Source organism: Larus michahellis, chromosome 3, assembly GCF_964199755.1.
Source record: "Larus michahellis chromosome 3, bLarMic1.1, whole genome shotgun sequence".
NCBI lineage: Eukaryota > Metazoa > Chordata > Aves > Charadriiformes > Laridae > Larus > Larus michahellis.
In genome coordinates, this window is record NC_133898.1 from 7,449,841 (window position 1) to 7,474,319 (window position 24,479).

Here is a 24,479-nt window from a genome sequence, read left to right on the forward strand (position 1 = left end):
ATACTCCTACAGGCTCTGATCCAAAGCCCATTGATTTCAGTGAGGTTTGGGTCAGATCCACTATAAAAAGAACTTAATTCAGTAGTGGTAAATGAAATCTAAGATGTATAATTTGATTAGAAAACACTCCAAGTAACAGTGCGAATAACGCTGGTGACTTCTTCACAGCACATACAGATTTTTAGTTCCTTAAACTATTATTAAAAAAGTCTGGAATTTATAGTTTTTGCCAACCACATTGTCACAGCCTAATTGAGCAGCTGTCAACTGTTAGAAAATAACTGCATCATCATCCCTTTTAGAAGAACTAGTGTGGGAAGTGAAACACTTACATGGGATCTAAAGTTTCTGGAGTCATGGTAATGAATCTGTTTTCATCAGGTGACCATGAGTCATCATTTTATCAGCAGTTTAAAGGGTTTTCACAATAGTTGAGCGTCATCAGTGCTCATGCTTAGCAATGACTGCGGCAGAATGCCGAAATAGGGTGCCATGTACCATTATTTACAAAAAAGTTTGGCTATTGAGTCAAGAAAAATACTGCAAAGTCACAGCTGAATAAGCGCTGCAGTGCACACAAAATGTCCTGAAACTAAGCTTTTATTTGAGAATTGAAACCCAGCAATAATTTTGCTTTTAAAAATAGACTCCTTTTAAGGAAGTTGTGAACCACATGGATGAAACATAAGGAAAGAATAAAAATATGTCATCAGTCCCTCTTCTCCCTTTTACTCCATAGTCCAGTCAGAACACACTCATACATCAAATACTGAGATAACTTCCACATATCAGAATCCATTGCCCCGGGTGGGGAAAGGCCACATGAAACAATATGAAAATTTTTATATTAAGTTTCCATGATACTAACCTGCATCACTAAACTGTCTGTACACAATATTAACAGGTACTGAATGAAACATGGATCCCTTTACCTCCCAGCCTACTAACCTCCCTCTGAACTCACTGGAAAGAATTGAAGAATTTCACCTACAGCGCAAGCTTCAGTCTCTCCCAGGACCTCAAGACATTCAGTGACCCCATGCAGCATCTCTGCTAAGCCCTGATGTTTTGCTGGACTCAAAGAGATTGAAGTCTGCTTCTAAGTTTCCCATCCCTTCCTCCTTCACTGCTGGACTCAGGGGTCAACCAGGCAGTACCACCAAGATCTCCAAGCAGCAGAACAGTGGAGGTGTAAAATATGGTAGTGCTGGTCAGAAATAAGGCATGTGGCAATTACACCTTTGAATCAATTACATCTAAAAATAATAATAATAATTAGTATCACTTGGTATGGTGTGTATTTAGAATCCCATACCACCATCACAGTGATATAGTGCTTACAATTAGCAAAAGCCTCATTTTCTGCCACAATTAGAACTTTTGGAACTAATCAGATTAATTTATTTGAATTACAAAAAAAAAAAAAGGCAAGTTGAACCATTCTTTTATTCCTTATTTCAAGTGATCCCTGTAAAAGCAGTGTTTCCACTATTGATGTTTATCCCCCTGGCCTCCTATTCCTTTCTCCTTCTGCTAACACTTTAATCTCTCAACTCTTCATCCACTCATCATTTCCCTAGGCTTGAAAATTAATCCTCTGAGGTCAGTGAGGAAACTTCCACTGACTCCAGGAGATTTAGAATTAGACCGTACACTTAATTTTCCTCCCCCCTCTACCTCCCAATTTCCTCTTTTCTTTCTTCTGGAACTTATTTACTCATCACTTTAGTCATTCCATATCTGGTCCCATGAAATTGGGAATTAAATGCAGAGTTAAGCAAAAGAACTAAATAGATGCCCCTCTATCTATTATTACTGTTTTCTACTTCCTATTTTAAATCATATTTTTCCCCCAGATCCCTTGTTATCTTCTTAAGACTTTTAAGCCCTTTTAGACAAGGATCATATTTTATCCATTCATTTAGAAATGAAGATCACAGCTGAGTGAAGTGTATGATACTACTTGATAATAACAATTCCAACCACCTGTATTTATAGTTGTAAGTGATGTTGCTTTAGGAGAACACCATCCCTAGTTAACCACCATTAAATGGTTAGTGTAGCTATTTCTTAATTTTTAAAGACCCAAAAAGCAAATGTAAGAACATCCATGACACATAAAATTCAACAACCTTTAATCAGTTGGGAGAACTTTTACAAATTCTAGCTGATTGTAGAAAACTTAATCTTAGCATATTTCTATTGAATCGTAGAATCATAGGGTTGGAAGGGACCTCTGGAGATCATCTAGTCCAACCCCCCTGCCAGAGCAGGGTCACCTTAGAGCAGGTTGCACAGGAACATGTCCAGGCGGGTTTGGAATGTCTCCAGAGACGGAGACTCCACCACCTCTCTGGGCAGCCTGTGCCAGTGCTCTGTCACCCTCAAAGGAAAGAAGTTCCTCCTCATGTTTAGGTGGAACTTCCTATGCTCAAGTTTGTGCCCATTACCTCTTGAAACATTTGTAAATACTCCAACCACAGGAATTTCACATATAAATGTCTTCGTTTTGCAATGGGGAAGAAGAAAAGGACATAAAATAACTAAGAAATATGATATTTTCTTAACTAAGCACTCTAAAAAAAAAAACTAGCTCTCCAGCTAGAAATCAGTATGCTGAACATTGCAAAACTATGTACATCAGAGAAAAAAATAAAAATTAGATAAGAAAACCTACTCATCTCCCTAGTTTTTTTCTCTCCAAACAACTTGCAAGAAGCAGCAAACACACCACTTTCTCACAGAGTAAAATACTTGCAGAAATATTGATTAGCTAATTCAATGAACACACTTCACAGAAATCTGAACTTTAATCTGTCTTGCCCACTCAGCTGTCACATAAAAATCATCCAAACAGACTTATCTGACACAATAATAGTACGTCGACAAAGATTTCTGTATATCAACTGGTAGCCAAAAAAAAAGAAAGCACTGGAAAGGCTAGAGATATGGTGAAGCTTTAGCATTAGAAATCTATTAAGACATTTAAACATGCATGGGAATATTAGAAAAGGTCCCTTCAAAATAAACTGCTCATTTTCTTATTCCAGACCAAAGACAATAATACCTTCTACAGGTCTGTGAGCAGACCCTAGAATGGTCTAATACAGCACTGTAAGTACATACTAGCGTATTGTCTGACAGGAAGATATCTTTCAGTTTCCCTCTACCCACTGTTCACGGAATTTTTTTAGAGTTGGAAGGGACCTCTAGAGGTCTTCTAGTCCAACTCCCCTGCTAAAGCAGGATTGCCTAGAGCACGTTACTCAGGACTGCATCCAGGCGGGTCTTGAATGTCTCCAGAGAAGGGGACTCCACAACCTCCCTGGGCAGCCTGTTCCAGTGCTCTGTCACCCTCACCGTAAAGTTTTTTTCTCATATTTGATCAGATTAGGGGCCTATAATCAGCATTCTTTCTACGCACGCTTTCTTTCATGAAGCATTTCTAAGATATGCAAAGACAGATGTTAAGATGCCTTTGATTATAAATCAGTATCTTAACAACAACATTAAGACACACCAAAATAATAAAAGTAAAGGATACATACACAAGCAAAATGAAAGGGAAAGTTGACCTCATTTTTCTGCCAAATTATTTCCAATACTTCCATCCTTGTTCCCACTATAAAACGGAAAATTATGCTCGCTGCTTCAAAGGAACTTGCAATTTAAGGCTAGCAAAAAGTTTGAGGTAGGAAGGATCAAAAAGTTTCATATACACTTCCAGCATGCAACAATTTAAATTGATAACAAGGAACATTAATGAAAAATCAATTGCGGAGTGTGCTGGATGACCAGAGGGAACACTGAAAGTATAACTATCTTAATCTAAGATATCTGCTAGAAAAGGCCTACAAATCTGAGACAGAACAGAGCTCTTAATTTGTCAAAGTAGGAAATGGCAAAGTAAAAAAGCTTCCCTTTGAGTTGAGCTATTGAAATGTAGTAACAACTTAAAGCCTTAGTGTTTGGCAAATGAACAGGCTGCAGAAAACAGTAAATGAAATTTTTCTATTACAGCCATAAAAATTACTATATTTAGTTCTGCAGTTTGGCATGGAAAAGTCAATTTACACAATTCTGGAAGAGCAATTCTTTCTAGTTTGTCCAAAGTTTTAAATAAGACCCTAGCGATATTATTTTTCAAATCCATATAGTGTTCATGATTTTGCTTTAAGCCTCACCAATTAAAGTTAAGATTTATTTCTCAAAACAGCAGTAAAATATTCTAGCGACACACAGAGAAAGCTTAATTAAATTCATATGTCTTATTTTCCAGAATTGGGGCTATTTTACCATGCAGCGCTTTATGAAGTATCAATATTTCCTAAAATTGAAAATTGCTTATCAAATTTAACTTGCATAAACTATCTATTGCACATCACAGCACCACAGCATCCAGGTACTTGGCAAGTGAAGAAAGTGTGTTTAGGACTTAACTTTAGTTTTTGCATTAAGGTTTAAAGCTATTTTACTGCATCGATTATTTTATTTCAATCGCTCTTAATTGCCCATAAAACCAAGCTTAGGCTTGCCTTCCAAAAATAGGCCAACTACTCCCTCTACTGAAAGTAATTGATCATTACAGTGGAAGTACAGAGATTCTCATCTAAAATACATGCTGTTAAGAAGCAAAGCCATTAAACACATTATAGGTGTTTTTCTCTTAATTGCATTCCAGTCAGCTAAGACTTGAAAGACTGACAATCTGTACTTTTCGGTTTCTTATCAAAAGATTAACATACACATGCTTACAAAATCTAAATCTCAGAAGTAGAGAATGCAGAAGATGAGGCATTGAGGAACATTTTCAGAGTCGGTAAAATACCCCTATCAGTTCAAACACGAGGAACCTAAAAGTAAGAACATAGTATTTTGTATACTCTCCCTGCAGAGAAAAGCGGGAATATATTCCGCTTTTTGATGGAGAATCTTCTGCACAGGGATCTTCCTTGAAAAAATTATATGAAAGTTGAACAGTCTTTAAAAAGAGAATATTCACATTAAATACAAATCCGTTGAATGTAAAGAAGCAAAAATTCACACACAAAATCCCCAATCTAACAAGCGTTACGCACCTCTGCACAAAGTGAATTCCAGTCAGCTTTTCACATATTTTCATTTATATTTAATATATATTCACATATATTCAATACATTTTAGCCAAAGCAAAGTTAATTTTCAGTAGTCAGTACATGCGAAAAAAATTTATCCTCATTTGTCAAATACTATCAGAAAAAATAAAGTTGTATCTCATTGGCAGTCTCAAAAGTTGTGTTGGTGATACTGCTTACCTAAAAACGCACGCTCAATGAGAACCTAACAGGTTGCATAGATAGTCAGTGATGTTAAACTACTTAGTGATTGCCAGGGTATGTGTTGAATACCAGTAAAGTGTTTATGCTGGATCAGCAAGCTGTAATAATGCAGGTCAGTAATCAAATATCTTAAGGCTTTTTATCTAGCGAAGATATCTCAACTCACACCATTGTTTTCTTGGGCACTTACATTAGTATCGATGACATCAAGAGTTCTCAGCTGAGCAAAAACAATGCCTTCAGCATCAGCTCCTGTTGTTACCCACATCAGTGGCATATAGACTCAGAATATCAGGTAAAATGTGCTCAAAATCAAAGATATTTCTCCTAACTCTATATCACTTTAGGAGCAGTCAATAGTATAGACATGATACCATTAAGGTTTATAATCATGTTAAATGGCAAAAAAAAAAAAATAAAGCAAACATCCCAGTAAGTGACAGTAGTTTTCCTTGGAAAAGAACACATAGGACACAAAAATTAAATGTTTGGTCTGCTTGTTGAACAGGTTGGTTACCCACAAAACCAAGCTTCAATAGCTTCCACAGCCTGCTCAGTCAGGAAGGTTTTTGTAGCTGCCCTCCAAAAAACCCAAGCTTACCCACAGAGGAAAAAGTCTCTTCTGCTAAGAAAATTCCTGGAAACAAACATTTCCAAGAGAACAATATATTGCTCTAATCACTTTGAAATGTATGTATTACCTAAACTACCCTAGACATACAGGAACACAGAAACAAGACAGAAGGTCCAAAAGAGAAGGTTTCACAATTTTTACTGAACAATTAGTTTTATTTATTGATAAGCTGATATCATTACAGTAGAAGAATTATGAAGTGCTATGTTTATTATAGAATGTTTTGAAAAGTGTTACTCTTCAGATACATAACCAAAAGTCATAGCCTGTTTGCAAAACAAACTGCAATAGCATTTTACTGGATGTAAGACAACTAATCCCTGAAAATGGGAAAAGAGGCAAATATAGTCAAGTGTGATAAATAGTTTAAGAACATTGCTATGCCTTAAACCAGGAACTCTTAGATTATCTGGGAAGTGCACAAATAATATTCCAAGATTACAGTGAGAGAAGAATCAACCCTAAATTGTATTTCAGGTAGCAAACACGGTTTTACTGAGAATTTGTGCAGTTTCTAATTCTAACTACACAACTAATCACTTTTAGTTACATGATTTTAATCTTCGTGCTCATGATAGAGCAGTGATTCAAGAAGTTTGCTTCCAAAGAGAGAGAAAAGCTGATACTAAACATGGTACTATGACCAGAAGTCTTAAAGATACACCTCTTCGTCATTAACTTTTAAAATTGATGTACACCCATTCTAAGCAATATTACGGATTTTCTTTTTAAATGAAAGCTATAAAATTCTACTTACCTTAATGACAAATTTGTTGGATGCCATGATAGGTCAGTGTAAGCTGGTCCTATAAAAACATCAATTTAAAAGTGATCAGCACTAGAGAAAAACTCAGATCTCTGCTCCAACTGAGAAGGGTTTTTAAAATCTTTTTTTTTTTCATTACTGCTGTTCTTCAAACCCTACACTCTGCTTTAAGAAAACCAAGGAAAGCTTTTACTTAAAAGAGAATTACTTATCTGCTTGCATTAGTTTCTTTTAGTGAACATCAGAACTGTTCAGGCACTTACCATCCAACACATGAAATATAAAATTAGAACTTATTTTTCAGACCAGTATTAAGACAGAGACAAACCCACCTAACTTAACCTCAAGAAGCCTTTCAGAGAGCAGCAAACTAAACCTGGAATATTCCTTTACTACTGCTTCAACCACTGGTTCTTATATATATGGCCTCAGCCTAGTTTCTCTTTCAAATTAATAGCTCCACATAAAATCCCTTCGCATAGCTTAAAGAAAGAAAGAATGAAGAAGAGGGAAGAAAACACACAACATTTTAAAAGGTATCATTTTCAAGAAAAAACCCCAACAATCTTAATAAATGAAATAATACTTTCTCTAGTCAAGAGAGTCCTCAAACCTCTCTATCTTGTGGATACTCCATTTCTACTTAGCCAGGGAACTCGGAACAGCCTGCATACACTGATGACCCTATAGAAATAATGTCCTCCATCACAGTCTCTTAACAGGAGCTCAACAACACTAAGCAAATTTCAAAATTTGCTTTCAGACCAAGCAACAGTAACCAAGCTTCAGAAGTGAGACACCCGTTCACTACCTGCAGTTCCCGTAATCAGTAGTATAAGAGTTTAAACCAGTTCAAAAACAAAGCACAGTCTTTTTCCTTTTTTTTTTTAAATAAGAAACTATGATTTCTGGTGTGCATATGTAGACACAGATTATGTATATTTAAAATTTTAGACTAACACATCTATAAAGCAACGTGACCTGAGTATTATTGTAGTTGCTCAAAAGTCAAGTGAACTTTGGATATCCTCTTCTCTTGCTTACACCAAACAGGATTTAGATTGCTTAATTTGGGATATTGAGTGAAGTACATTTAGCTGCACAAACCCTGGCCCTGCCTCAGACCATTCCAAGTAACTCACGAAGCATAAGTTACATGCACCTTCTCTTGGGCACAAGAAGAAACCTTCAATTAATTACTAAGATTTCCCCCTCCATTCCCTTAGAAGAACGCTGTACCTCACTCAAATGACTACAAGCTTCAGGTTGGCTTGCAAGCCAAACCACGAGCCTAGTCACTTTCCATGCCGATTTCAGGTTTTTAACTGCTTTTGCTGGGGAAGTTCATCATTCTCCACATAAATGGGAGCTAAGCATTCACTTGTCAAAAGATAGAAGATTAGGTTAAATTCATTAAAGTCCTTCCAGCTAACCCCACAGTGTTGGGATTCCAAAGGGACACGGAATGAGCTCTATGGTACCAAATTAATATCTACAAAAACACATGCATAAGAAAATTAAGATACATTCTGTTTTCACACAGGATAGGAACAGCGGCAACAGACAAGGAACAGATGTGAACTGGACAGAAAAACAGGTGAACAAGGGCCTCAGTATACACTGGCAAAAGATAGAGCACCCAAACAATATAGTTCAAGCTTCAAAAATCAAGAAAAAACAAACATCAGTATCTGCCACCTGCAATAGACAGACTGCAACAGAAACTATACTGAGAATAGAGCTGCCTTTTACACTCTAAAGTTTCCTAAAGGATTAGTCTCTTAGTAAGATAGACAAATCCGGTCAATTTCCTAAGACATGGTGTAGGAGAATAGTAACAATGCAGAAGACATATCTGCTTCTCACTGCATACTTCAAGTTATTGTAAAGCACTGGGATGGAGCTGTCAAAATTTCAGGATACAAGTCAGGTTGGTGACACGTGTCTCTGTCAGGCACTACACTTAAACATTTCAAAATGCAGTCATTATCCTTATTTAACTTCAAAAAAGTGCAAAACAAGATAAAGACCCACTTTACAACTACATAACATAGCGCAGATATTTTTGATCTTAAAATTCAACAGTAATAATTTTGAACTAAATAAACACTTCTATGCGGTGCTTCCATTCCAAATATCCAAATGCTGAGATCCAAGATTTCAAAACAGCTATAAGAAAACATAAAAGTAATGAGGCACAGTTCCATATACTGGCTCAAGGAAAACTCCCAATTACTTCAATGATTTTTTTTTCTATATATCATATCAATATCCAAGCTGTAAGAAACAGAAACAGTAAAAAGATTGCAAGAAGTGAGAAGTTAAACAGTTGTTACCGTCACCAGGTCAAAATGAGTTTGAACTGAGAACCATTCTGCAAGTAACTACTGAATAAAAACTTTAATATAGTTAATAAAATGTTTCAACTATGTTGTGAAAAAGCTCAAATTTGGAGCTTTTATCAACTGCACAGTAACAGTGGGCAAAAAGATATAGAGAGCAAATTGAATTTTCAAGTAACAGTCATGCAGACAGAAGCTGGAATAACACACCTTCTGTCACACAACTGTCATTCTTTCTTGCACAAAAATACAGAATCATAGAGAATTTTTTGTTGGAAGAGACCTTTAAGATCATCAAGTCCAGCTGTTAACCTTGCACTGCCAAGTTACCACTAAACCATAACCCTCAGCACTATAACTACTTTAAAGGAGGTTGTAGCAAGGTGGGTGTCAGTCTCTTCTCCCAAGTAACAGCAAGAGGAAACAGCCTCAAGTTGCACCAGGGGAGGTTTAGATCGGATATTACAAGAAATTTCTTCACTGAAAGGTTTGTCAAACAGTGGAACAAGCTGCCCAGGGAAGCAGTTGAGTCGCCATCCCTGGAGGTATTTAAAGACTTGACCTAGAAACTCTTTTATCTTATCAGAATAAATTCTGTCAACATTATCATTTCAAGAAACACAATGTAACAAACAGTGCCCTTGACCGGTTGGAACATCATATTTCAATTCAGCCAGGTAGTAAGGTGCTACTCTATGGAAGTACACATAGTCGAACGACTACAAGAAGAATCTTAGTAGGAGATAAAACTCAAGAAATTTTTGAAATAGCTGCTGCTAGAACTAGGTCAGAAGAGATGCTAAAGGGAAATGGCAGCCACCAAATGAAAACCAACTGTGCTTACGGATTGCATTCTTGGTGTTTAAGAACTCTAAGGAAGGGCTACCCACTCCATCACACGAAAACAAAAAGGGAATAATAAGGTATTTCACAGCCTTTTCAAAACACCACGAAACCTGAGCAGGTACAACTCATCAGATTCTCTTAAAAAAAAAAAAAAGACAAAATGAAAAAGCTTTCAGTAGCAGTTCAGGATTGGTTTTTTGATTTTAATGAAAGGCTCATATCTAAAGCTTTACTAATGATCCCTACCTCCTCCCCACAACAAAAAACAAAAAAAAAATAGTAAAAATTAGGAAAAATAGCAGGGAAGAAACAGCAAAAAGTAGAATAGCGTTAAATGCTACAGTCTCTCCTCTAAGTTGCTGGAATTTCTAAGCTGAAGCTAGGAAATCTGTAATGACAAACACAATTTGCTGTGGAACGCACCATCAACTAAGATCTCCTACAACAGCAGCGACAGTATTGAACAAACCTAACATTTACATGGAATTACCTGTACCTGGGATATGGTAGAACACAAGGTACTTCGCCTCATGCTTCCAGGAACATAGTTTACCTAGATTGTACACAACTTTCAAGCTGCATATGGCATATAATTCACAGTGGTGCTGCAGGCCTGTGATCTGAAGAACAACATTTGGACTGATCATGTTTTATCATTAAGCCTTACAGTAGCAATAACATGAAGAAGAGTTGCAACAAAATATGACAGAGCATCATCTCTTTTTCCAAAAGGTCATGTCCTGCTGGGGAACAAACCAACCATGTGGATGAATCAGCTGATTTTACCCTGGCATCACCAATCTCTTTTTTTGTAACAATTTACCATCTAGAATACTTTGTTGCAACAAGTCTGCCACTACTGATGGGAGAAGGACTGCTGACAGGCGGAAATCCTCTCCAAATCCAATCTAAAAAATAATAGAAGAAAAAGAAAAGCAAAGGAAAAAAAGATGCACAAGACAAGTTACCTTTGGTTCAATTTGCTCTTCATGGGAGTAAGTTGACTTTGGGAGTTTGCCAACTACCCCATTCTTTGCATTGACTATATAGATAAGGCAAAGGAAATGCAGCAGACAAAATAAATGTAAGCAAATCCTTAGAAAACCAAAAGAATACACCTAACATGTGAACCATCAGGAAAGTCACTGAACCGTCACAAACAAAAAAATGCCCAATACTAAGACATCAGAAAATGAGGAAAAATACCCATCAATTCTACAAGAAAAAAAGCCAACAAGCCCCAAATTACTCTGTCATTTACTGTGTTTAAAAAAAAAAAAAACGAAACACAAGAAACACAGATATGTTACAATTGCTCTACTCAGTAACAAGACTCTGGAATACTGTACATGTTGCAAACTAATGCAAACCTCTAAAGAAAACTGTACGTAAGGAAATGTGAAGATAAGCAAATAAGGCAGAAAAATTCCTCGAAGAAACTACTTTTTTTATTTTTTTTTAAAAAGCCTTGACATAGTACTTGTAGTATTTCAACATCTAAATTTTTGATAGACAGCCTGTACAAAAAAACCACCATCTAGAATTAAACACACAGGTTCCCTGTAGATAGAGAGAGACACTGTTCAAAAATAATGCAGCAGAATATCTTTCTTTCCTAAATTTGCAATTAATTGGAGCAGTAGACTCTCAGGAGAAGCCAGAAAACATGGCCTCCCAGAAAGCAAGCTAAAGTGTTTGCTGCCAGCTGATGAACAGCATCTTACCTTAGTAGCTTCCTGCGGTGAGGGAAGTTGGAACTCAGCAGGAACGAGAAATTGAAAACTCCTGCTGCACATGCCCCCTTGAAGACAGAGCTGCTTTTAACACAACAGCTGCAAATTATTCACACTCTGCCCATCTTTGGTGCCTTTACCTTGTGTGGGGAGAGGTGGGCACCTGAAAAAGGCAGAAACAAAACCACAAATGCTAGTTAAGGAACTCTCTGGAATAAGTTAATATTAGCTATTTTTGTTGTTCAAAATTAACTATTACAACATAAAAGAGAATTTTTCTGAACTTTCCATTCCTTAGGTATTGGAGTCAAACGCTGTCCAGCCCAGACCCAGCACTCGTCAGCTTCTGAGAGCAACTGAGATCCTGAACTCTGGATGAGCAGTGTTTAAAAATTTTTAAAATTCTTTTAAATTCTTTTAAAAAAAGAATTTAAAAATTCCTAAACTCAGCAATTCACAGATTTAGTAAAGCATTTCTAGTTCTGGCAAGACATACCAGAATCTTCACATTTTGCAGTCTCAGGATTTTTAGGCCCACTATTCCCAATTTCTCCGCTTAACCTTTACTCCTCCAACAGGTTAGCATGTTTTTAGCTCATTGTTATTTACAATAACATTGTAATTTACAATGAACTTCATTCATGAACTGACAATTCACCTTTAAAGTTCAACAATTCACTTTCAAAAATGTTCCCCATTCACCACACAACTGCATAGACCTAGAGGAAAGAGAGTCTCTGAGGAATGTCAGAGTACTTATTACAGACAGGTGCTAGCTATTATCTTTTTGCATTACTGAATGTTATTTTTAAAAAAAAAATTTGTGGAACAGCTGAATGCAGTGTTCATAACAAGAAGAATTGCTTTGGTCAGGGCAACTGTGTGCGCCTGCAGGAAGGCTCAGACAGGTGCATGAAGAAGTGAAGCAGAATGCCTGCAACGGGAGTTAAGCAAGGAAGAAAAAGCAGAGAGATATATGTATTTTTGAGCCCGCCGGTGCTCTGGAGGCTCGCACCTCGCCAGGCCGGGAGGGGGCGGCGCAGGAGGGAACCAGCCGAGGCGGCGCCTGAGGGAGGCACGGCGGGAGCCGGCCGGTGCCCTCACAGCAGCAGCTCCCTCAGGGCATCGCCTCACGCATTTATCTCGGGAGGAAGGCGAGACTGAAGAGCAAGGCACAGCCTTTCCCCGCAAGAGCCTCCCAGCCGAGGGTCCCGGCAGGGCTGCTGCCGTAGTCGTGCCGTACCTCTTCCCTGGTCCGGTGCCTGCCTCCAACGGTTCTAACGGCTCCTGTGCCCCCAAGCAAGATGGCTACCGAGCAGGAGCTTCTTCTCCCCTATCCAAAATGGCCGCCAGGCCGTAGCCGCCACCCGCCCTGCCGTGCCCAAACGCAAAATGGCCGCCGGGGCGGCCGCCCGAGGCTTGCCACGTGACGCAGGGTTTGGGCCAATAGCGGACCAGAGGAGGAAGGACCGCGCGCCGGCCTCAGCTCTGTGCCGGCGGGGAGGTGGGGCTGCTGCGCCGTACTTCCGGTCTGCGTGAGGCGGGTGCCCTGTCGTTAGGGGGGCTCCAGCGCGGAGGGGAGGGAGCTGAGGCGCCGGCGGTCGGGCAGGCAGGCAGGCAGCTGGGCCCCCCCCCGCTTTGGGGAGGCTCCTCCTCAGGGCGAGGTGAGAGCTGGGAGGGCTGTTGGGTCTGGCCCCGGAGCCCCTTGCGTGAGGAAAAGGGAGAGAGGCCTTGAGGTGCGCCGTCCCCCTCTCTCACCCGTCCTCCTCAGCTGCCTCTGGCCTGAGGGGAGCCGCTCCCCGCCTCAGGCGGCCGCGTAGCAAGGTCGCTGGGACGCGGGGATAGAGAGAGGAGGTCGGTTGGGAGCTCGTCGCAGCGCGGCCCAGAGCGGAGGGGTCCAGGCCGCCGGCCCGACCGTCAGAGCAGTGTCTGGTTGCTTCAGCTTCTCCTTAGCGGGTTATAGCCGGCCGCCTCGGTTGTAGCGGCCGGCTAGGTGATTTCTTTGAGTCGTTTTTTTCTTGTGTGCCAAGTGGTGTGAGGCTGTGAAATCCCCACAGCGTGATGGGTTTTTAGTTGGGCATATAATTTCTGTCAGGTGGATGAAGGTGGGCAGGGTAGGAACATTTACTCCCCGAGTTGCACCTTTGTAGCTGTTTAAACCAAGACGTTATTTTGATATAAAACCTGGGTATACATACCTTTTTTCCCCTGTATTTAGTAATTCTTAATGAAATCCTATGGGAAGTAGAGGCTTGCGCAATCTTTTTAGACAAGGATGTATTTATTATGTTTGTACTTTGTAATTTCTGAATATCAAGGGCAAAGAGGGCTAAGGCAGGCATAACTGCTACTCTGGGTAACTTAAAGTGATGTCAGAAGCATTGCAATTTCCTTGACCTGCAAGTTCAAAGTTTTGTATTCTGTTAGGAGCTCGGTTAGTCATTGAATTTTATTAACTACAGGGGAGGGAAAATGGTGTATTTTGAAACTGCTTTGTTTTAGACTTCAAATATTTACCATCTGAAGCAGTAGCATTTGTAATTAGATAAACATAACAAAGTAACAAAGCTTTAAGATTTAGCATGCCAAAGCTCGAAGCAAATGCAGCAATTAACATTTCAAGATGTCTGAATTGAGGTTATTTTTATAGCCTTTTTTTTTGAAGTTCGCAAAGTAAGACTTTCTTGTGTCATTTTGTGTTTTAATCATCTGCTGCACTGTAATTAAAGATATTAACTTTCAGGTTTATCTGTTCTGTGCTATTATTATAGAGTAAAAAAAGAATTTCTAGAATATATTTAAAATAATAAATTATTTTTACCTAGGTAGATGCCAGTTTGCAATGGGTCTTAAAACCATCTGGAAGGACTACAAAGTTCTGATTGTTATGGGAACTAGCCTTGGGCTGGTGCACTGGGGGTGGTTTCACTTGAAGTCCAGTCCTATTTTCCAAGTGAAGACAGAGGAATTTGTTCCAGAACCTGGGATTGTGGCATACGTGATGCAAAGGGATCACAAAAATAAAGAAAAATAGCATTAGTGCTATGTATTGTGGGTAAGTTACCTAATTGGTTGTATTTGTATCTTTGAGGCAGGAGATGAGTTGAATAAATGAGAATTTTTTAACAGATGCAGTATTGCTGCTCTAATTTTAGTCTTCCAGAATTTTTTTTTTTTTGCAACTGAGTTAATCTGGTAGTTACACGGCCCCAAAAAATGCATCATACATCTCAAACTGCTGCTAAATCCCATGTGATAGGACCAATTAAGTGATGGTATTATAGGTCTTAAGGATATTTAAAAACAAGTCAAAATAGTCAAACTCTTGTGACTGGGTCTGCAGAATGTCCTTTCAGGTTCGAAACTTCCCAGAAATAATTGTGACATACACTGTGTTGTTAGTAGGGATGGTGATTACAATAAAAAAGAAACTCAAGTATGAGAGAAGTCTAAATACTGTACATCTACATAGAAGTGTAAATAAGTACTCCTTTAAGTTTTGAAGTGTTTAAGAACTAAAAAAAAATTGTGTATCTTAGGTGTCTTGAAGTAAGAAATGTTTCTTTCAGAAGGAGAGATTTCTTGAAGTTGTCTGAACAATAAAAGCTTTTGCTTCTGCAGTGTTTGCCTGGGAAGCAGTGCTGGATAGTTCAGTTCTTTTGTTTTTGAGTAAAAACAGCTTAACATCACTACAGTTTTGACACTGTCATACAATTAAGACCAGTTTATAGTGGCCTGTTACTTAACTTATAGGCCTACAGGTAAAACAGTGTATAAACTGGTGGTCAGAATTGAAGTTATTAACAAACATGTATGATTTTTGTACTATATGCTTATAATATATATAATATTAATAGGTTTCCTCAATTAAAAAGCATTATAATTTGGTATTTGTCCTTATGTGAGTTTTTTTGTGAAAAATAAAATAACAGTTCAAGCTACGCAATATTGTCATAAGATTATCCTAATACCTTTCTGTTTTTTATTGTAGGTGTAATTAGCTTTGGAGCTTTTCTTCTGTGAGTGTTGCTGAAGAAGAGATGGGGAAAGCTAGCTGGAGTAGAAAGAACTTTCTGTTTGTGGCAGGACTGTCACTTATAGGTGTCCATTTTGGAAGCATGCTTGTAAACTTTGTTGCAAAAAAATCTGTTCGATCACATTCAGAAGCTAAAAAGGAAGATCGTTGTGAATGAAATAGCTTACTGCTGTCGTTATATATCAGTTTCACAATATGATTTAAGCCTCATTTTAAGAGATAGATCATAGCGAGTCACAGGAATGTCATTATTGTACTGTATGTACCTTTTCACATTTAAAATAATCCTTAGCTGCAATAATTAAAATGTACTACTTTAAATTTTTTAAGTGCTGTGAATTATAGATCCAAGTAAAAATGAAATCTGTTTTGTTGGCTAGAATTAAAATCTTACTTTGAAAATGTCTTGTCTTGAAGCCAAAAAGCCTCCGTTATTTATTAGCGAACCTTTAACTAAAGATACAGTTAGTCAGTCACTGTCTCTGCTAAACGGAATATTAAAATCTTGCTATGGTCCTGCTGGTAGACTCAAACAGCTCCACAATGGTGTGGGAGGCTATGTTTGTACGACTTCACAATCTTCAGCCATATTCAGTCGTCTTTCTGTCAGTCATCCTGTATTAAGGGTTTTGACTGCCTCCGTACAGAACCATATATCACGCTTCAGTGACTGTGGCTTATTTACTGCCATTCTTTGCTGTAGTATGATTGAAAACTTTAAAAGCCTAAACATTGCAACTTGGACTGTCATTAAAATAAGCAAACATCTTCTGAGTGTATGTATGGACTACCTCAAATCTGAGGCCTGCGGTTGCCGAGTATCTGTGGATTTTAGCAGTCTTGAGACCCTTCTTTGTTTGGTACGCAGTGTATTAAGAAGCAAACCTGCTTGCATGCTTAATAAACCAGAAGTTGAACATCTCACAGCGCTGATTTTAAAGGCTTTTCTGTTTACTGTTCCATGTCATGTCGAGACTAATGCTGTTTTAGGAAAGTGTGTAATAGTACCTGTGAAAGGTAGAAGAGTTGTGGATTCTACAGTTCTTCCTGGACTGCTCATAGAAACACCAGAAATTCAATTGGCAAAACCACTTACTGTCAAAAGAAGTTGTTCAAACATGATCAAGATGGCACTTTTCTGTGTGTCCCTGTCAGGAGACCCCTTCAGCGCTGAAGAAGGAACTATAACAGTCCATCACGGAATTTCTCTAGAAAAGTCAGAGCTGAATCGTTTGCTTAATGTAGGAAAGCAGCTGGTTAATGATGAGGTCGGACTTGTAGTGTGCCAGAAAGTTATCCATCCATCCTTGAAACAGTACCTGGAAGAGAACCACGTAATGGCTGTGGACAGAGCTGGGCTATCTCTGATGGAACCCCTGAGTTGGATGACAGGTAATGAGCTAGTTTTCTGTGCTAAACAATTGTCCTTAATGTTCATCTCATAATGAAAGCCTTTCTAGGTTGGTGTCATTGCAGAGTAAGGATTGTCTTATTTTTGTCTGTATCTTACTTTAGCAGCTGAGCAAGAGTTGCTCTTTTCTAGTCTGAAACCCATTTTTTTTTTAAGATGAGATTGGTCTTTTGCAGGCTCTAATGGTGATATACTGCACATGTGGTTACTGATTGCTGCATGAGGAATATCCAATTATAGTAACTGTTTGCAAATGTAGATTATTTTCAAACTGTTATCTAGCAAGAATAAAAAAAATCACTTTTTTTAGTCTTAAACTATCAGTAAGTCTTGCACTTTGAAAACATGTTGGGTTTGTGATTTCCTATGTAGATTGAAATGTTAGGTATTGAAGAATATATATATAATTTAAAAAGCCAAGAGGAAAAAAGTTCATGCTTTATGAAATGTAACAGATAGCTGTTCTGATGACAGTAATACGTATTGTTCTCTGCTTTTAATTGGACAGGTTCAAAGCCTATAGCTTCCGTACATTTGTTGTCTCCCAGTTGTTATGGCAGTTTGAAAGATGTGCGCATCGAAAGTTTTGCTTCAAAACGTTTTGTGCATCTAATTCCTAATGACACAGTTGTCTGCAGCTTGATACTCTGTAACAGAAATGAAACAGCTTGGGATGAGTTGAAGGTAGGCAAATTCTCTAGAAATCTTTCCTGAAAAGTCATGTTTTTAACAAAAAAATAAAGTTATGAGAAACAGATATGGTGAGTTTAGAAAAGTGATTTTTTTCAGTACATAAATGGAGTTTAGTCAGGGTTTAGGTATACAATTTCAAGAAAGCAATTCAGAAATGCCCTTGTTCCCAGAATTTCAAAATTCTTGAAGTGCTTATGTTCATTAAATGCTTCTATTTTAATATGGGAAGTTGTTTAGAGAGAGAAACATTTTTCACTTTTTCTTGAGGCCAGTGCTGGATAAACGTTTTTCTCTCATTACTTGGTCTATGAGAGCGTAGAGAAAAAATTGCCCAGCAAAAAGCCAGCAGCAATACCTGCAATGGTAGGCAAGCATAGTTTTATATTGAATAGTTGCTCTAGAAATGTCATTGATGCTGATTGGCTTTTTATATATAGTCCTGTTTTGCAAAAAGATGGAATAAAATACAAATAAAAGCTTTTTTTTATTTTATTTCTGCTTTTCCATTCTGAGCGTGGACAAATAAAGACAATTTCTTATTAAGTGAACGTGGTTTTGAAAATCACTCACCAGCTTTATATCCACATGTAATTCAAGTTTATGAAGTCTGTACTAGAAACTACTGAAAATTTTATTCTGGTAGCTTTTTCAATAGGGGCAAATTCTATTAATCATTGTATGTGTAATGACAAATTCGTATGGTTTTCAGCGTGCCTGTGAAACTGCAGAACATGTGCTACAGTTAACAATCAAGGAACCTTTGGCATTGTTAGGAGGTGGCTGTACAGAAACTCATTTGGCTTCGTACATAAGACACAAGGTATGTGAGACATAAGGTTTTTTTAAAGCTCCTTGATATACTTGGGAAACAAGAACTTATGTAGAATCACTGCTACAGTTGAAACACTTGTCTTTTCTAGATTATTGTTGCATTTTTGCTGCCTAACTACTAATATAAAACAAAGGGGTCTATTTGAAGCACTCGGTGCTAATTACATCTTTCAGACTTGTTAATACTGTATTTGTACGTATTAGTCTTTAGGTATGTATTACAGTAAGTGCTTAGTTTTTAAGTGTTAAAATAAAAATATGTAGAATTTTTATATTGAAAGATAATTGTGCAGAGGTTAGCTTTGACTTCTCTAGAAATCTTTCCTATTGTGGAGTAATCATCACATGAACAATTTTTTTAGGTAGGACTGAACCATCTGTTTAAAAAAAAAAAAGCAACAGTATGATGTATGTTTGAATAAAATTATTTCTATATAACAGTGTTCTAATTTTCTGTTTTCCTGGTTTTGTTTTTTTTAGAGTTGTAGTTTGCCCACCAGCAGTTTTAAAGATTTAGATTGTTCTCGGACGCAATACCAATTGGTTGCCGATGGTTTTTGCCGTTCCCTGGAGTCTGTAGCTTGCTCTCTGAATCATGATGATGGAGAAATTCTTACAGACATGGTTTATGGACATTGTTGGTTTGTTCCATCAGGTTTTCCCTCTGTCTCTAACTGGTCGGATTTAGTTTCAAAATGTGGCTGTGGGATTAATGGTAACACTGAGAATCTCAACTGGAGGCTTTTGCAAGGCCAGTTTGGCTCTCCTATTATACAGGGCTGCCCTAAAGACCCCACAGGAAAGGTTGCTGACTTTCTGACACTGGACTGTTTTGCTGCGAAGTGTAGTGGCCTACAAGTAGCTCTGGAGACAGCCAATATGATTTTGGATCTCTCATACGTAATTGAAGATCAAAACTAGCTCTGATCTTATGTGAAAGTACGTAATTGAAAGCAGGGTACTACATAATTTGTTAAGATACTGTAAATGGGTAGAATATGGACAACAGACAGAAATTTTAAATCAAACAGTTGGCCATTAAGTACTCTTCTGATTGTTAATCTGCTGTGCCCTCAAGCATTTTCAAACGTTTAACACTGTTAGGAACTGTTAAATGATTAGCCAAATATACAGTGAATCATAATAACATATGACTTACAAGTATTCAAATTAGGGTATTCAAAAGAGTGAATGACACTTCAAAAATTGAGTTTCTCGTGCCCTTCTGGGAGATTTGAATGTTCTCCTTCAGTCAATAAATGCTGAATTTAAGGAGTCCTGTTATGATATTCCCTCTGCATTAAGCTAAGTTTCGGATGTTTCTGTTAGCTCTGTGGTATCTTCAAAGGAAGGGGAAAATGAATTCACTTGCTGAGAAAACATATGTTAAGGATTAGAATTTATGTGGTCTCAGCAAAAGCTTTACGCATTTGAACAGACTTTTGTAGTGCAGCAGAACTTTATCACTGGTATTTTTAATTTTGTAGGTAAAAAAGAAGGCTTTCCTTAGTAAATTTCTTGAGCCACTTGTTTTCAAATTTTGTTCTGAAGATCTTGTCACCATATACTGTATGCACTTTCAGTTTCTAAATGGCTGGAAGAGTTTAATTCCTATGTAATTTATTTAGCAAATTATTAAAACAACCTGGAGATCTTAAAGTGGCAGGTAGATAATGGAAAACTTGAAAACAAATGGCAGACTGTGTGGAAAAAACTTTTGTAAGTGCACCTTGATTGTCTTCTGTGGAATACAGGCCAGTTTAAATGATAGAAACATCATTATTTATAAGCAAAGCTGCAAGAAAGAACGTCCTACTTACCATTCAATTAACTCTTTGACTGTGTATAGCTGCTTTTCTTTTAATGAAGCAAGGCTTTAAGCTGCTCAGGCTTGTTTTGATCTTTAAATAAGGCTGTAGACTGAATGATTGAAACTTTTTCTCATTTTCAGCTTGCATGTGAGATCAAAAGGGGTGTTACAGTTTCTTGCTTAAACTCATTTTCTTTGCCCCTTTTCTTCTCCCTCTTCATTTTCAGTCACAAGGGACAAATTGTTCATGACATGCTTTTCGAGAAAACATCTGAGTTAGTTATAGACTAGTCTGCTTATTTGTTTCCTGGTCTCTTAAGTTTTTAATATATTTACTGAGTATAAGCAGTAGAATTGTTTGTATAACTCAGTTTTGAAATATGTAATTAAAACCAGCTCTTTCCAGCCCTTTTGTACAAAGTCCTTTTCATTTTGAGAGCATAAATAATCATTTTCTCACTGGAAAAAATGAAAAGTTATTTAAAGTTCTTTATCTTTTTATGACCTGAAATGATTGCCTCAGTGCTATAAGGCATCCTTTGGGAATTTGTGGAAGAATGTTACAAGAGTTGAGATGGAGACTGCTCAAAAGCTGGTTACCAAAAAGGCTGCTTTCATATCTTGATCCTCCCATATACCATGAACCAAATGAAAACATCAGGAATAATGAAGCCAAATGATGGTGTATATCTTAAGGCACAGAAGAATCTTGGTAATACTTCATCTAATTTTGAGTCTCTAACTCAGAGTGTCGAATTAGAGTACTTTGCTTCCTATAATAGCAGCTTGTTATGCAGTGCAAAAATGTTGAATTTAGTGACTACAGCTGTGAAGTGAAAATTAAAACAATATTTAAGTAGAAGTAGTTGCTAGTGTTCTTTTGTCGTGGTATCTGAAAGTTGGTTCACAGCTCCTATAAAACTGTTGTTAGCTCTGATTCTATTTTTTTTTTCCCTGCCCTCCTCGCAGTTTTAAGAAAATCACACATTAGAAAATTGTGAAAAAAATCAAATTTAATTTTTGGTGAGTGGTTCAGGTATAAACAAATTTTTAGCTGCAGATTGTTTCATATTTAGATAGCTTTAATAACAATGAATTTTTGTCTCCTAATGTGACTGAAAAGGATAAATAGGCAGCTGGCACTGCTGCTATGGGCAGTTCAGGTTCAGTTCTCAGTTGTGCTAGAGTCTTCCTGAACCTTTGATGGTTAGTGTTAACCTACCTTTAGTGGGTAACACAGGAGGAATACAACTTTGGATACGATTTAAAATGCAAGTAAATAGAATTTTGACTCTCAATCCAAGAGCAACAAAAATAACTTTGCTAAACTCCCATGTTTCCTGATAAAACTTAGGTGCCAAACCAGTGGGTTTCCCCCCTGTGTTTTTTAAATTGACAAAATGAAATATCCGCAGTTGCAAGTCCTCTGAGAAGCCCCTGTTGTTTTATTCCTGCTCCCCTTGGAACTTGAAGTTTGTTCAGTGGGAAAAATTAGCATTACACAAGTATTATTAAGAGACAAGTGTTTTCTAATCGTGACCTCAGCCATGTCTGTTGACTTCCACAGATTGCTCAGAGGCTATTAATTTAAATTTTAATAATTCTACTGGTAATGCACAAGAAGTAAGAACATTCATCTCCAGCTTTTGCAGCTGTGTTAGTGCTTCAGGCCTAGCAGGAGTAAAAAGAAGTGCTGATATTATAATCACTCAGGTCAGCATATTTAAGTAAGATGCCAGTTTAATATAGTTGCTCTTCAGTTCAGTATTTCAGTTTTCATTTGGTATTTAAAACTTCAAAGTGAAGAAGATCTGAAAATGCTGATTAATTTAGGGATCTTTAGTATTTCTATTATTGCATCCTATTTTCAAGTAGACATACTATAAAACATAACTATTTTGGCATTGGCAAAGAATGCAGAATAGCTGCTTTTCGCCAATTCTGCTACTGATGTGTGAATTTGTAGAGTTGCTGAGCCATATCTGAAGTCTTTTTCTGTCTATTTTCCCATCTATAAAATGTGAACAAAGATAACTCTTCTTAAGGCATGGAGATTTGTGGATGAAGAGTTCTAAGTAAGATCCATACATAAAGTGAAGAACTTACTGCACAGGAGCAAAGAAACAGATAGTTCAAAACAAACTCAAATCCTTGCTAAAATAGTATAGGAACTTCATTAAGGGAACTTTGTCCAGGATTTATGTAGCCTCCTTAAACTACTCTGCTAGGTAAAACTCCTGTTCTCCCTGTATATTGAACCTGGCCGCATTTTCTTTTTCTCTGAACTTCAGCAACAGTATATTACTGTTGCTAACAGTAACCTAATTTATTTCTATACATCTTCAGTACACATACCCAGAGAAATGTGACCTTAAAGCCCTGTGCAGGAATGGTTGAACTTCAAGACGAGCCTTGCCAGACACCTCATCAATCCTTACTGTACCATGTACGTCTTCAGAGTTGTGCTCTGCACGTGTTTCAGACCTGATATTCATATGATGCTAATCCTTGAAGACAGGGTAGAAACAGATTTATGAGTTTGGGAAACCTAACTTTACTGTATTGCTAGTGTAACACTGATTTTTATTTTTTTATGTTTTTATTTTTATTATTCAGAAGCGTTTGGGCATTTTTAGGCTAACCAGCTGTTATAATATTAGATCTGTCCCAATAAGGGAAGAGAGTCTTTATTGTTGTGAAAGCCTGTAAGAAAAATACCACTTGTAAAATCTCAAGCACGGTAGAGCACATACTAAACAATTCACCTTACCCCAAAATGGAACTTTTGAATTTTATTTGTACCCTTATTTAGCTGTTGATGAGTAGCAAAATGTAGTATTTGTCGCATTTTCAGCAGTGCCACGTGAAGTGACTCATGTGAGCACTACACTGTTCAATCTCAGAAAAATCAATATCTGTGAGTCAGTCAATGTCATAGGGAGAACTTTTTAAACTGGATTTGCATTTACTACTGTTCTGAAGAGGCAGAAACAGTCTGGTTTTTATTGCAAAGAGACTGCCTCCAGCGTGCTTATAATCTGTGCAGACAGGCTTTTTGAGAAGTCAGTTGCTAGTCACATTACAATGTTTATTTTAGGAATTTTAGTACCTTTTATCCAGTAATGTAAATGCAAGGTATTTCTACCTGCTTGTCAGCAGATACAAGTTGCTCAATACTAATAAATCAGTTTTGGCCAGTAGCACTCTGATCTTAAATTGTCAGTTAAGAAATTCTTTTACTTTTTGTCTATGTACATTGTACTGTATAAATTAGTCATGCACATTATAAGCTCAAAAGTATACCCAGGTTTATTCTTTATCCTGGAAGCAGAAATATGGTCACAGCATATGTAGATAGAATCACCATGTCATTAGTCCAGACACCAATCAAATTAATTGCAGATTAGGTTCCAGGATTGGGCTGGGCACTTTGTACCTTTAACTGTGCTGACTTCCATTATTCTTGACCTAGATTTACATTAAACATATATAAATATCTTGTAGACATACCTCCTGCAGAATTTTATCTTCATACCTTACTACAAACATCTTCATAAACTTGAACTTTCTGCAAGCTGATTACTGGTGTCTTTGTTGCTTTCTGTCCTGACAATATCAGCTCTCTTCAGGTACACATTAAACACATGTTAAATACTAGCTGCTTATTATAACACAATTATGTGTTGTCTGCTAAGCATTTGTGTGGCAGCATACCACAACATCAGCAGCTATTCTTTATCAATAACTTTCTTTTTATAAATTATTAAGTCTTTTTACAAGCAGAGAAGCTGAATCACCTCTTTTTAATCTTTAAAAGCTATCCTTAGTATCTTCTCCTTTAAGGCTTATGATACTGTTAGCCTGATCTGTTACACCTGGTGAATAATGGGTATTAAAAAAAAAAAAAAAAGAGGGAGTTTGGGGTGACAAAATGAGTTCCCTCATCTGTGGCGATGACTCATCAAGACTGGGTCATCCCCTGGGTGTGGGGCTCGCAGGATCCTCTGCTGAGGGATGGCGCTCCTGAGGGTGACCATCAGGGGATGGTAGGGACTGGGG

At 37.6% G+C, this 24,479-nt stretch overlaps 4 protein-coding genes across 11 annotated transcripts in view; 3 read left to right on the forward strand and 1 right to left on the reverse strand.

Moving 5' to 3' along the window:
• Window positions 1–13,095, reverse strand: part of SLX4IP (SLX4 interacting protein) — a 79,315-nt gene extending 66,220 nt beyond the window's left edge. For 3 of the 8 annotated variants that reach the window (XM_074578464.1, XM_074578462.1, XM_074578457.1), the window contains exons 1-3: window positions 12,883–13,016; window positions 11,631–11,802; window positions 6,710–6,758 (exon numbers count right to left, since the gene is read on the reverse strand). In XM_074578464.1, coding sequence (XP_074434565.1) covers window positions 6,710–6,736 — 27 coding nt within the window. In that variant the 5' untranslated portion in view covers window positions 6,737–6,758; window positions 11,631–11,802; window positions 12,883–13,016. Of the gene's footprint in view, window positions 1–6,709; window positions 6,759–11,630; window positions 11,803–12,882 lie in introns of all 8 variants that reach the window. The other 5 variants (XM_074578460.1, XM_074578459.1, XM_074578456.1 and 2 more) reach the window with 3 other exon arrangements.
• A 1,386-nt stretch (window positions 13,096–14,481) lies between these two features.
• LOC141740198 (uncharacterized) lies at window positions 14,482–14,673 on the forward strand. The gene has a single exon (XM_074578465.1). It carries the CDS (start codon window positions 14,482–14,484, stop codon window positions 14,671–14,673), a length of 192 nt encoding a protein of 63 aa, XP_074434566.1.
• Window positions 14,674–15,679: 1,006 nt separating this feature from the next.
• On the forward strand, window positions 15,680–15,832 carry LOC141740199 (uncharacterized). Its single transcript, XM_074578466.1, has one exon. It carries the CDS (start codon window positions 15,680–15,682, stop codon window positions 15,830–15,832), a length of 153 nt encoding a protein of 50 aa, XP_074434567.1.
• Window positions 15,833–16,076: 244 nt separating this feature from the next.
• On the forward strand, window positions 16,077–23,620 carry MKKS (MKKS centrosomal shuttling protein). Its single transcript, XM_074578455.1, has 4 exons — window positions 16,077–17,067; window positions 17,595–17,770; window positions 18,489–18,599; window positions 19,091–23,620. The coding sequence occupies exons 1-4, from the start codon at window positions 16,077–16,079 to the stop codon at window positions 19,529–19,531; spliced, it is 1,719 nt and encodes a 572-aa protein (XP_074434556.1). The 3' UTR covers window positions 19,532–23,620.
• The last annotated feature ends 859 nt before the right edge of the window (window positions 23,621–24,479 follow it).